General features: G+C 54.8%; 1 protein-coding gene across 1 annotated transcript in view; it reads right to left on the minus strand.

Annotated features, from left to right (window-relative positions):
• Window positions 1-14,628, minus strand: part of LOC146856663 (FIGNL1-interacting regulator of recombination and mitosis-like) — a 1,639,010-nt gene that overhangs the window by 234,486 nt on the left and 1,389,896 nt on the right. Inside the window, exon 13 of the mRNA XM_085654838.1 lies at window positions 567-647. Within this exon, the coding sequence (XP_085510964.1) occupies window positions 567-647 (81 nt within the window). The remainder of the gene's footprint in view (window positions 1-566; window positions 648-14,628) is intronic.

Here is a 14,628-nt window from a genome sequence, read left to right on the forward strand (position 1 = left end):
TAAATCTTTAGAAATGTGTAGTTTATCCTCCTAAATAAACACAACCAAGAATCTCTGGGTACCCATTCTACAAAAACAAAGATTTACACATTTTCAGTACTTTCCTCGTTCAAAATGAAAAAAGAAATGAAATCCGGTATTTGCAAAGCACGAACAATTACCCAAGGGTGTCAAGGCCGTGGGGCCGTTGGGAAGATTAAGTGAGCTATTGCCCAGTGTCACATGGTGCTGGACTAACCGCTGCTGGCTCCGGGGCTCGAACAGTGAGCCCCTGTGTTCTGGAGTCAGCGCCCTGGCCGCTGCGCCACACCTCGATTATATCTCAGGAACAGGAGCAGTCCTCCTTGTTCAACAACTCGCATATACTGTGCAGTTTAAACTTGAATACCAAGAAAGCATTGCAGAACAGCTGAAAGCAAACCCACACAACAAATTAAACAGACAATGGAAATTAGCACGTTTCAGATATGACTAATGCAAATAAAGGCTTTGATGCCCTTCTAATTATAAAATGCAATGCCTATGGTTTCACATTTGCTTCTGTATACTTTAGGAATATACATCACCTTATTCAAGAAGTTTACAACCTTGCCCTTGACCTCTTCTGAACAAAGACTCTGAGGAACAACATCTTCATGAAGTGTCTCCTATCAAAACATGATTGTAGAAAAAAAAATGCTGGGACACTGTGTTGCACTACTAAGTAAACTACGCAACAGTTCTTGACAAAAACATCAACTTTTTCAAATAGCAAATCTAATTTTAGAAACTAAAATCAGTCAATTAGGACATAAACAGAAAGCCTAAGAAAGGAAGAGCTACTCTCAGAAAGAAACAAGGTACTTACATGTAATGAAATCTATGTAGCTTGGTGTCAGGGTGCATCCCGTTGGGGGCCGAATACGGCTTGCACAGGGGCTCGGCATACATGCACTAGCGAAGACAGGTCCTGCGAAGCCAGGGTTAACGAACACCTAACACCCTGCCCTTTACAGGATGACGTAGACAGCGTCCGCGAAGCCGACCAATCGCAGCCCCAGGAGGCGGAGAAAAGGAGCGTCCCAGGAGAAGGCGGGGCAAACCCGGAAGGGACGGAGGAGCCGACGGAGAAACGGGAGCAGAGGACGCGCGGAAGCAGATGCCACCAGTGGAGCCCAGGGAGGACTCCCCACGGACCAGCTATCCCGCCAGCACCGAAGCAGAGACGTGGAGTGAGGAGTGGTGGTCGCCCCCAGGAGACGCACGCTTACCGCCGTAACTCTGGAGAGTTACGGCTACGGCGGTGAGTGAACAGATCTCCAGAGCAGTAGTTGGGGGTAAAAGGGGGTGGAGGGTTGTAAGCAGCGAATCCACCTAGTTGTATACGGAGCCTTGAGTGAACCGCTCCGTGTTGTCAGGAAGTGCCTTTGGTAGCTTTGGGTGCTTTGCGGGGAGAGTGCTATTGTACCAGAAGTTGGTTCTATGTTGCTTTATGGGACCGTGAAAATACGGGTGCTGTGTCTCCCATTCTGAACATTGCTCGTGCTGCACTCCCGTCGCCGTCCTAAGCAAAGCCCCTATTACTGCTCTGGGCCGAAAGGAAAAAACACCCATTGATAGCCCAGAGCGTTTTTCCACCCCCCTTTTCCTCCGAACCCAGCACTCCCCTATCCTCACATTCCTCACCATCCGTCCCTTTTGTTTAGCACCATTAGCACCAAGGAAGGTGAAGGGTAGCTCAAAGGAAGGTAACACAGCCAGAGATACTCACATGCCACTTCCTTTTTTCTTTTTTTTTTTTTGTGCATTCTCCCTCCTGAGCCTCCTGGGGAACCACCATCTGCAGCAAGAAGGAACCCAATACCCTAGGACGAAGGATATCTGCACCCAACGTCAAGATCCAGTCCCTCACCTAATGGACTGCGCTCAGAGGACGGAAGTCCCATTTATTTTTTTGTTCCTCTTCACTAAACTGCCTTAAAACTTATTCTACTTAATGAACAAGTTACTTACCTTCGGTAATGATGTATCTGTAAGAAACATTAGTTAGTTAGATTCCTCACCTTAGAATATCCCCAGGCGTCAGACTGGATCCGGAAGATTTTTCGTCAGCAATACCCCTTGTGCGTCGCTAGGCGTCGTCTGCGGCTCCGCGTCCGTCGTCGGCGTCGTGCGCCGGGATGACGTTGTCGGAGTACTTAGACGCCGCCCTCGCGTCAGTTCTTGTACATAGCCGTCCGCGCTAGGAACGCAGAGCCATGCAAGAGACCGACACTGGTGCCAAAAAATTCTAGGGCCCTGAAAGGGATAGCCTTAACCCTAGATGTCAGTTCGATGAACGGGGAGGATGGGTGGGTCGGTGAGGAATCTAACTAACTAATGTTTCTTACAGATACATCGTTACCGAAGGTAAGTAACTTGTTCGTCTGAAAGAAACACGTTAGTTAGATTCCTCACCTTAGAATAGATACCCAAGCAATACCAACCCCGGTGGTGGGTCTGCGAACCAAGATCACACCAGAAAGTCCTGGAGTACAGAACGGCCAAAGAAGCCATCCCTCCGGACTTGGCTGTCTAGGCAATAATGCCTGGCAAACGTGTGCAGCGAAGCCCACGTTGCCGCCTGACAGATGTCCTGCAAAGGGACTCCCCGTCCCAAAGCAGTAGTAGCCGCTGTGGCCCGAGTAGAATGGGCGCGCAGCCCAACAGGCGGTTCCTTTTTTGCCAAGGAATAACAGATTTTTATACACAAAACGACCCACCGGTAGATGGTCCGTTTGTGTACAGCTTTTCCCTTCTTTGCACCCACGTAGCCAACGAAAAGTTGGTCGTCCACTCGGAACTGTTTAGTGCGGTCCAAATAAAAGGAGAGCGCACGTTTTGGGTCCAGACGGTGGAGCCGCTCTTCCTCTTTGGAAGGATGCGGAGGCGGAAAGAAGGTGGGCAAGTTGACAGATTGCCCAAGATGAAAGGGGGTCACCACTTTCGGTAGAAAGGAAGGACGAGGCCGAAGGACAACCTTGTCCGGATGAACAGATAGAAAAGGAGGCTAGGACGACAGAGCCTGGAGCTCACTCACCCGTCTAGCCGAGGTGATGGCTACCAGGAAAGCAGTCTTAAGAGTTAGAAGATGAAGAGGACAATTGTGAAGAGGCTCAAAGGGAGCGCACATCAGGAATGTCAAGACAAGATTCAAGTCCCACTGAGGCATTACGAAAGGGACAGGAGGGAAAGTGTGAGTAATGCCTTTAAGAAAGCGTGACACTACAGGGGACTTGAAAAGAGAGGGCTGATCTGGAAGCCGTAAGAAGGCAGAGAGAGCAGCAAGATAACCTTTCAAGGTGCCCAGGGCAGAGCCCTGCCGGGCCAAAGAAAGAAGAAAGAGGAGAACCTCAGAAAGAGGGGCGGAGAGGGGATCCACAGCCTTTGCTGTGCACCATGCCACAAATTTGTTCCACCGGCAGGCGTATACCGTCTTCGTGGAGGGACGCCTGGCTGCCAGAATTACATCACAGACTTCAGGAGGCAAGTCAAATGGCATCAACTGCCGCCGCTCAATCTCCACGCATGGAGGTGGAGGCTGGACAGGTTCGGGTGGAGGACCGTCCCCTGCTGCTGCGACAGAAGATCCTCCCGAAGGGGCAGACGTATCGGAGGATCGGTCAACATACTGAGTAGCTCGGGATACCAGTACCTTCGTGCCCAATCCGGAGCCACCAAGATGACTTGGGCCCGGTCGCGCTTGATCTTCTTCAGCTCTCTGGGCAGAAGTGGTATAGGCGGAAAGGCGTACAACAGACCGCAACTCTACTCGCGACGAAAAGCGTCGCCGAGCGAGTGCCGCCTTGGAAATTCCAACGCGCAGAACTGCTGACATTGCGCGTTCTCGTCGGTGGCGAATAGATCTAACCAAGGCTCTCCCCACTGCTGAAAGAGACCTTGCGCCACCTCGGAGTTCAGACGCCATTCGTGATCCATCATGCACCGGCGACTGAGATAGTCTGCTTTGGCGTTCAGAGAGCCCGCCAGATGTTGAACCACCAGGGTGACGCCCTGGTGTTCCAGCCATGTCCAGAGGCGCAGAGCCTCCTGACAAAGGGTCCACGACCCCACCCCGCCCTGTTTGTTGCAATACCACATGGCGGTGGTGTTGTCCGTGAACACCTGCACGACACTTCCCCGGACAGAGGGAAGGAAGGCTTTCAGTGCCCTCCGAGATCAAGACCTGGTCGGACAGGTTGCCGTGATGCTGGGCCCACTGAAACTTCAGGTCCCACTGCAGAGCCCGCATGCGCCGCCTGGCGTGATGCACAAGTAGGATGCAGGAGGCCATCAGCCCCAGAAGCCGCAACACTAGCCTGACCGAAACCCAGGATAGAGGCCGAAAGATGGTAATCAGGGCCTGTATATCCCGGACCCGCTGCTCCGGTGGATGGACCCGGAACTGCGCCGAATCGAGAACAGCACCGATGAAGAGGAGCTTCTGAGAGGGGCTCAGGTGTGACTTCGGCACGTTGATGGAAAACCCCAGCAAATGCAGGAGATCCGCCGTAGTCTGGAGGTGGGAGACGACTGCCTGGGGCAAGCCCGCCTTCAACAACCAGTCGTCGAGATAGGGGAAGACTGGAACCCCTGATCTGCGCAGATGAGCTGCGACCACCGCCATCACTTTCGTGAACACCCGAGGGGCACTGGTAAGGCCGAAGGGGAGCACGGTGAACTGAAAGTGCTCCTGACCCACCGTGAACCGCAGGTAACGCCGGTGGGCCGGCAGGACGGGGATGTGGAAATATGCGTCCTGCAAGTCCAATGCTACCATCCAGTCTCCAGGGTCTAGGGCAGCTAGAACCTCAGCCAAAGTCAACATTTTGAACCGTTCCTTCCGGAGGAAGGCATTGACGTTCCGGAGGTCCAAGATAGGGCGTAGGCCCCCTTTGCCCTTCTTGGGAACCAGAAAGTAGTGGGAATAACAACCACGACCTACTTCTGGGCTCGGAACGCGCTCGACGGCCCCCTTGGCCAAGAGGGCCGAAACTTCCTCGTGGAGAAGATTCAAATGATCCCCCGAGATATGGTGGTGCTGCGGTGGCATGGCTGGAGGGGTCATCTCGAAGGGGAGGGAGTAGCCCCTTCGGACGATTTGCAACACCCACCTGTCCGACGTGATGGAACGCCAGTGGAGCAGGTTATGGCGAACTCTGCCGCCCACTAGCGTGGAATGGGCCTGAAAGTTCGGACTAGGAAGGCTTTGAGGCGGATGCTGCCGGGGTGGATGTGGACTGACCGCGTCGTCTTCCGGTACCGCCTCGGCGGAAACCACGTCCGCGACCGCGTGCAGGCTGGTTCTGCTGCCGGTGGCTAGGCGGACGTGAGGAGGTGCCCCTTCCTTGGCCACGAAAGGAGCGAAAAGCGGAAGTTTGTGGCCGCGGGGCCGAGAGGCCCAAGGACGTGGCCGTAGCCCGGGAGTCCTTGAAGCGAGCCAGCGCACTGTCCGCTTTGTCACCAAAAAGGTGAGCGCCATCAAAAGGCATGTCCATGAGGGTGCTCTGGACATCCCCTGAAAAAGACGTGGACCGCAGCCAGGCGTGATGTCGAAGCGCCACCGTGGTAGAAATCGCCCTACCCAGGGAGTCCGTAGAGTCGAGTCCACATCGGATTGCATGGCGCGCTGCATCTCTCCCATCGGCCAGGGCCGAGGAAAGCCGCACCCGGACCTCCTCCGGGCACAGTGGCAGCACGTCCTCCACCGCATCCCACAGAGAGTGGGAATAATGGTCCAAGAGACAGGCGGTGTTCAAAGAACGCAGGCCCAAATTGAGCGAAGAGAACAGCTTCTTACCAAACTGTTCCAGTCTCTTGGAATCCCGGTCCGGAGGAGCGGACGGGAAGGAGGATTGGGAGGTAGAGGCCTGGATAACCAGACTCTCGGGGGTGGGGTGTTGGGACAGAAAACTGGGGTCGCCCGGAGCAGGGCGGTGGCGCCTGGCAACGTTCCTATCCACAGGAGGGACTGTGGAGGGCTTGGACCAGGTGCCCTGCAGAACGTCAGTGAGGGCCTCATTGAATGGCAGCAGAGGCTCAGTGGAGCATGCGGCAGACTGAAGCACCTCAGTGAGGATGTTAGTTCTCACAGCCACGGCAGGCAGCTCAAGCCCAAGGGCTTCGGCCGCCTTGCGCAGCACCACAGAAAAAGCTGCACCCTCCTCCGAAGCCACAGTCGGAGGAGAGATGAATCCAGTGTCCGGAGAGGTATCCAACCCACTGGCCTCCCCCAGTTCATCTGCCCAGTCCTGTGCAAGTTGGCTCTGAAGGGCCATAGGGTCATCAGACCCCTCCCAGTCGCCCCCGTCATCCGATTCCTGGTAAACAGGAGGAATGATCGGAGGCAGTCGATAGACAATATGTGTCTCTAGCGGCGTCGGATGCGGCATCGGGCGGCGCCGCATCAGCGTCGGGACCAGACAGGGGCTGAACCGGGGATCGACGTCGACCAGAGCCGGCATCGGGGTTGGTATCGGTGTCGGCGCCGGCGGAGGAGGCGTAACGAGGTCGACCGGCGTCGACAGGGGCCCAGGCTCGGGCCCCTCGGGGACCTGCGGCGTCGGGGCCAGAGCCTCCAACGGCGCCGGGACCAGAGCCGCCGCCATGCGAGGTCGCCCAGTCGAGTCCGCGGGGACCGAAGGCGCGCCAGAAGGCGTCGACGGCGGGGCCAGGCTCCTCATGGCCGAGAGGAAGGCACTGAACTCCGCCGGCGTCGCGTCAGTCCCAGGGACCGTCGGGTATGGGGAATTGCGCAGATCCTGCGGAGCCGCGGGGGTGGAAACACCCGGACCCTCGGCCGAGTCGCGCGACCGGCGAGGGGAGTCCGAAGAGCGGTGTCGCTTCTTGGACTTCTTGGAGTGCCTCGACTTACCCGAAGACTTCGAGCCAGACGAGTGACGGTGTCGAGTGCGGCTCCGCGACCGATCCTTGGACCTCCTCCTGGACCGGGATTGAGAGCGACGCGGAGCCGAGTGGCGAAGCTCGAGAAGCTTGCGGGAACGCTCCCGCCTAGCTTTCGAGGTCAGGGCCATACAATCGGAGCACGACGCCGCGTCGTGGTCGAGGCCCAAGCAGTACAGGCACCGGCGGTGATGATCGGTCACCGACATCAGTCGGTGACAGTCGTCGCAGGCCTTGAAACCAGGCATCCTACCGGCACCAGAGTCGAGAATTGACCAAAAAGAGTCAAAAATTGACTAAAGGGGTAGCTCTCCCGGATCTGCGCTTACTGGCGCGGAAAAAAGAAGAACTGACGTCAGCGCGCGAGGGAGGGCGTCTAATTACTCCGACGACGTCATCCCGGCGCACGACGACGGACGCGGAGCCGCAGACGACGCCTAGCGACGCGCAAGGGGTATTGCTGACGAAAAATCTTCCAGGTCCAGTCTGACGCCTGGGGATATTCTAAGGTGAGGAATCTAACTAACGTGTTTCTTTCAGATTACTCAATCTCTGTGTAATAAAGACTCAGTAGCAACTATTCATCATATACGGCCTCCTAGCTTTCATTTCCGACCCTCCCTCCGACAGGTGGTGTCAGCAGTGGTATCGCCGGGAATGGAGGCCGTACTAAATAAAATGGCTGAAAACCAGGTGATGGAGAGGTTCCTCACAGTGGCCGAGGAAGACCGGGGGAGATTACAAAAAACCTTTGCAGAACAAAGTCAGACTCAAGAAACCGCGATCACTAGATTGGCCGAAACCTTGACACAACAGAGGGGTAACCCTACCCTTCCCTCTGTAGTGCTCCAAAAATATGTTAGTGGGGAAGACTCAGATTTTTTTTTCGCCAATTTTGAGCGCATGGCCCGTGTGGAAGCCTGGCCAGAAGATAAATGGGGCCAATATTTAGGTCCCTTACTTTCAGGGGAACTCCAGGCCGCCTACCAGGCAGCGAACCGCCTCGGGATTACGCCATATCCCGATATTAAGAGGACTATCCTTGAACGCATGGGGTTGGACCAAGAGACATATCGGATTTGATTGCGCCAAGTGAAGGAAGGCCCCCAGGAAACACCACGAGCCCTATACTATAGGGTGCAAGATATGGCAGATAGATGGTTAAAGCCTGACCACTCTACGAAAGTAGAAATTATGGAGAAAATATATCTTGAACAATTTCTAACCTCCCTTCATCCACCCATACAACGATGGGTCAGACAACATGCAGATCTTACCCTAGAAATGGCGGTGGACATAGCAAGTGCATTCTATCGCGCCCAGGAGTTTAAAAAAGGGCGGGATGAGGGCCAGCCAAAACACGGGAGTGGGAGTTCCAACCCTCGCAACTCTAGACTGTCACCTTTGAGGAAAACCGACACAGTGACTATACCCCTGGATTGCTACCACCTTCCTCCTGGCCACCCGTCACCTCCGGCCCGCAGTGTTATAATTGTGGGGTCTATGGACACATCGCACGGGTGTGACCCCAAAAGGATGAGCCCATGGACATCGGACTAACCCGGTCCTTCATTTGTAACCCCATTCCTAGTCCTTCCCCTCCCTTTTATCGAACAGTGGAAGTAAACGGGGAACAAAGAGAAGCCCTCATAGACACAGGGTGCTTGCAAAGTGTCATTCAACCCCAGGTCATTCCAGGAGGGGTGCGGTTCGACACTGGGGTGGTGAATATCCAGTGCGTGCATGGGGACCAAAAACCATATAAAACAACCAAGGTCTTCATCCAACATGATCCGGCTCTGGAGCCCGTTCCCCTTAAGGTGGGGAACATTCCCCGGCTACCGAAGCCCTTTATATTGGGCACCGACTATCCCCACATAAATCAGCTTCTCCTGGAAACAGTCCCCGAGGACGCGGACTGGAGACAAACCGCCCCTTTTTCGGCAGTACCGGATCATGAGTTGTGTCCCGGAAAAACCCGGAAAAAGCAGGAGACAGAGAAGAGAGGAGAAGCGACAGGGAGCCCCGGTTGCGCTAACCCAAACAACTACCACCAAGGTATGGGAGCATGACCGAGACTTTAGAAGCGCACAGAGAGAGGATCCCACCCTATACAAAGCCTGGAGGAGGTTCCTAGAACAGGAAGATCCAAACCAAGTTGGTTCCCACTTCTTCAGGAACAAGGGTTTATTATATAGGAAAGGAGGGAAAGACATGAAACCCCAACTGTTAGTTCCCCGGTCCCATAGGGAGAGGGTGTTGTATCTGGCCCATAGCCATCTCCTAGGTGGGCATTTTGGGGGGTACAAAACAGAGAGCGATCCTCGAACACTTTTATTGGCCAGGGATATATCAACAGGTCCGCAGTTACTGTAAGGATTGTGCTATATGTCAAAAAAACAGCAGAACTCTACCCCCTCGAGCCCCTCTGACCCCCTCTCATTGATAGATGAACCCTTCTCCCGGATAGGGATGGACATTATAGGTCCCCTACTGCCCTCCCATAGTGGGTGTAGGTATGCCTTGGTAGTGGTCGATTATGCCACCCGTTACCCGGAAGCCGTGGCATTAAGACAACCAAATGCAACTCAGATCGCAAAAGCCATGATTACTATATTTTCCAGGGTTGGCTTTCCTGAATAGATCATAACCGATCAGGGCACCCCATTCATAACCAACTTGATGAAGCAAGTATGCCAGCAATTGAACATAAAACAGATCAGAACCTCGGCGTATCACCCCCAAACAGATGGCTTGTGCGAACGATACAATGCCACCCTAAAAACTACCTTAAAAAAACTATTAGACCTTGAGGCCCGAAAATGGGAAGAGATGTTACCCCTAGCTCTTTTTGCTCTTCGTTGTAAACAACAGAAGAGCACAGGATATTCCCCGTTTGAGTTGTTATACGGCCGGCAACCTGAACCCTTTTGGATATGTTAAAAGAGGAGTGGGACGATGAACCAGAAGGGGCTAAGCCACTCCCTGAGTACGTTCTAGGATTAAAAACCAGGTTGTACAAAATTAGAGACATAGTCAAGACACACATGGAACAGACCCAAGAAGAACAGAAGAGACAATATGACAAGAAAGCCAAAGAAAGGAAGCTGAACATAGACGACCTAGTGTTGGTGATGAGACCCACCTTGGAACATAAAATGTTAGGACAGTGGCAGGGTCCATTCAGGGTCATTGAGCAAGTAACCCCAGTGTCGTACCGACTAGAAATGGACCCCAAGGAAAAAAGAAACACCCAGGTCTACCATATAAATTTGCTTAAAAGGTGGGAGGGACCCCGACCTGCCTTCATGGCCGGCCAGGGCGAAAAAAGTCCCCTGTTCCTTCAAAGCATAGATCCAGACCTACCCCTTTCCCATAAGGAAGAGCTCAGGAACAGGTTGTTATCCATTGAGAAAGTGTTCTCCCTATATCCTGGGAAAACGTCGCTTATCGAACACGCCATTCACACCGAACCAAAAAAAACGATACAGTTAAGACCCTATAGCATCCCGGAGGCCAGAAGGGAAGCCGCTGAGGCAGAGGTCCAACAAATGCTTCAAATGGGAATCATTGAACCCTCCAAGAGCGAATGGAACTCCCCTATTGTCATCGTGCCCAAACCAGATGGCTCCATTTGCTTTTGCATTGATTTCAGGGAAGTTACCAAGATTTCCCGATTTGATGCGTACCCTTTACCCCGCGTAGATGAAATGATCGAAAAATTAGGAAAAGCCAAATATATCAGTACCCTAGACCTCTGTAAGGGGTACTGGCAAGTTCCCCTTAGAGAATGCGATAAGGAAAAAAACGCTTTCTCCACCCCAAGAGGATTGTACCATTTTAGAGTATTACCGTTTGGTTTGCACGGAGCCCCAGCCACTTTCCAGCGCCTTATGAACTTAGTCCTCAAACCACACCAGGACTGTGCTGCCGCCTATATAGACGACATTATCATCTATAGCGATACTTGGGATCTCCACCTATACCACCTAGAGCAAACCATCCAGGCGTTGGAAAAAGGGGGGGCTCACCATAAATCCCGCTAAAAGTCGTCTAGCCGCTAGATCTGTGAATATCCGGGTTATCTCCTCGGTGAGGGATGTATCAAACCACAGGAAGAGAAAGTAGCGGCGATCGCTGCCATACTGTTCCCCTCCACATGCCGAGACCTACGAGCATTCCTGGGTATGCCCCCCTCATTACTATGAATCGTGTACGGGTGCTCAACCTTCCCTAGGCAACTCGGGCTTTCCCCCATGTCGACCCACACTTTATGCGTCCAGTTCTCACCACGGCCCCCTTCCTACTCCCCGCTCGCCGCTTCCTCCTGTCGATCAGAGGTGCTCCCTTCTCCCCCCGCATCAGACATCAGCCCCTGAAGTTCCACCACCAGCGCCTCCCATGCTCGGACCGTCGCTAGTGCCTTTTCATCATCCCTCCGAAGGGCTAATTGCAACCGGAGTGTGCCCTCTGCGCCTGCCCATCTCGCAAACGCCGTCCTCCACCTCAAAAAGCTAGGCCCCGCCCGTGATTTCCAATGCATAGTCAGTTCCCTCTTGGCCATGATCAACCCCAAGTCGTAGAACTTACTGGTAACCTTCGTTCGGCGGGTCTGGGGAACCCAAAGCAGCAGGCAGGCCCTCATTTCCGGGGCATTAGAGCGGTCTGTCACCTGATTCAGGCAATCTATAACATCTTCCCAGTAGTCACCCAACTGCGCGCATGACCAAAACATATGACGAAAATCAGCCCCATCTCCCCCACACCGCGGGCACTGAGTGAACGCCCCCAAAATATTGCGATATCTTAACCGGCGTCAGATAAGCCCTGTGTAGCGTAAAAAACGGAACCAGCTGAAACCGGGCATTACGCGTTCCCTTCCAGGCCCGCCCACCAGTGTGGACCATGTCGACTCGGGGATGGGTTTCTCGAGGTCCACTTCCCACTTATCCCTCAACGCGTCTAGGGGTCGCAGGCATTCCGTCGACAGTCTGCGGTAGAGGCCGGTAATGGCCTTGGACGTCCCTGCCGCCATCACTACATATTGGCAGCCCACGGCGATCGGCGGCTCCGAGAGTCCCATATTCCAATGTCTCTGGAGGCCCGCTACAAGGGCTGCGTGAATTAAATAGTCCCCCCGCGGAAGCCCATAAGAGTCCTGCAAGTCCTGGAAGGGCAACAACACCCCTTCTCTGAATAAATCACCCACTACTTGGACGCCCAGCTCCTCCCAAGCGGCTAGTCCCGACCAATCGCCCCCGTGCGGGAGCGCCGTACACATACCCAGGGGGATCTCCGGGGCATAAGGGTGAGTCATGGCGGCCCTCTTCTGGCACCGGTTCCAGCACAACCTGAGGGTGCGTTCCTCTAGTGTAAGGTGGGCAAGGTCCATCCGCTGCTGAAGGACTATGAAGGCGAGCACATGACGCTGGATCAACATGCCCTGCGGGCCCTCCAGGCCTCTATACTCCCTAGCCACCGCCTGTGTGAGCCATTGGAGTTGTGCCGCCAGATTGTACCATTCAAAGTCCGGGACCGCCAGGCCCCCCTCCGCTCTCGGCCGCCGCAATGTGGCCAAAGCCACCCGTCGCCTCCCCGAGCCCCAAATAAAGCCTGTAGACAGTGCTCGAAGTCGCTCGAAAAACGATGCTGGTATCCATATGGGCAGGGTGCGAAAAAAGTATAAGAGGCGTGGTAACACCACCATCTTCGGTAGCGCTACCCTCCCAGCGCACAAAAGCGGGAGCGTACTCCAAAAACCTATGTTACCGTGCAAGCCTCGAATGGCTCTGCCAACATTCCCCTCCAGCAAATCAGGCTGGGTGTGATAGATATTAACCCCCAAATAGCGCAGGCAGCTACCCTCCCATCGTATCTCTCCCAGCGACTGGGGAGCTTGTCCACCCGGCAACAACGGGAACAAGCATGTCTTGCCCCAATTGACCTTGAGCCCGGACAGGCGACCAAAGACCTCCAATAAGGCGATTGCTCCGCGTAGCGCGCCAGCTGCGTCTGCTAAGAACATCAGCAGATCATCCGCATAAAGGGATATATAGTGGGCTTCCCCCCTCAATTGTACTCCAGCGTAGGAGCACCCCAGTCGGGCATGCGCCGCCAATGGCTCAATGGCCAGGGCGAACAACAATGGGGATAGCGAGCAGCCCTGCCTCGTCCCCCGCCGCACTCGGTAGGGGGCTGATATGGTCGCCCCCGTCCTCACGCGGGCAGTGGCATCGTTATAGAGCAGGGTGGTCCAGCGTACAAAGCCATCCCCCAGACCAAATGCCTGCAACACTCGATAGAGATATGGCCACTCTACACTGTCAAAGGCCTTTTCTATGTCAACCGATAGCGTGTAGGCCTCTGGGTATGCGTCCCGGTCCACCTCCATCACCCGCAGCAAACGTCGAACTGAGGTGGCCATGTTACGCCGGGGAATAAAGCCCGCCTGATCTGGATGAATCAGGGCGGTCATATGGGTCAACAGGCGCGACGCCAATATTTTGCTCAAGATTTTGTAGTCCACCGTCAGCATGGAGAGCGGACGGTACGCCGTGTGGGCACTAGCATCCCCTCCGGGTTTCAGCAAGGGTACCACAATCGCCTCCCGGGCGGAGGCGGGTAAACGCCCAACTCGCCATGCCTCACTATAAAGGGCTTGCAACTGCGGAGCCAGCAACTCCGTGTACGCCGCATAAAACTCGACGGGCAGGCCATCCGCCCCTGGGGTCTTTCGCCGGGCCATGTGTTTGATCGCTGCGCAAATCTCGCCCAGTGATATGGCATCCCCGAGGTCTTTCCCGTGCTCCAGGTCCAACCGGGGTAGCCAAGCCGCCAATAGAAAGTCGTCCAGGCCTTCCGGTTCCCCCTGCATGGTGCTATCGTACAACTCTGCATAATAATTAGAGAACTGCTTATTTATCCCTGCCTGAGAGTAGACCGGAGTTCCCCCTGCCCCAACCAGGGAGAGTACCGGGGTGCCTCGGTCTGTCGGGGTCGCCAACCATGCCAGAAGGGATCCCACTTTATCTATCTCCGCGTGCGCCCGGGTGAGGTAGTCCTTATGGTCAAAACAGCGAAGCTGCTCCACTCGCACCGCCACTCCCTCACGCGCCTCGACAACCGCGGCCAGCATGCCCTCCCCCGCCTGATGCGCGCGTTCGGCCGTACGCAGTCGGGCCTCCGCTCCCTCAATGTCTTTAAGCAATGTCTTCCGCACTCCGGCGGTGGACGATATGCAAACCCCCCCGAACGACCGCCTTAAACGCATCCCATTCCATCGCCCGACTCGACGCCGTTTCCGAGTTGTTCCCAAAATACTGCTCTACGCAGCCGCTAACCTCAGCCCTGAAAACCTGATCTTCCAGCAGCAAGGGGTTTAGACGCCAAGTAGGAATCGCCTGCCGTTGTCTGGACCATTGCAGCGCCCCCACGCAGGGGTTATGGTCAGAGATGGTTTTTGCCAGGTATTCACTATGCCGCATCGAAGTCTGGGCACCCGGTGAACACAGTATACTATCCAGTCGGACATACAACTCGTGGGGGGCTGAGTAGAAGGAGTAATCCCTATCTGTCGGATGATGGGTCCGCCAAGCGTCCACCAACCCCCAGGTTTCCTGCCAAGCCCGTCTACTGCTGGCCACCCGACGGATCACTGACTGTGCAAGGGGCGTGTGGGACCTATCCAAATCAACATCAATCACTGAA

The sequence above is a fragment of the Triturus cristatus genome, chromosome 4_1 (assembly GCF_964204655.1).
Source record: "Triturus cristatus chromosome 4_1, aTriCri1.1, whole genome shotgun sequence".
NCBI lineage: Eukaryota > Metazoa > Chordata > Amphibia > Caudata > Salamandridae > Triturus > Triturus cristatus.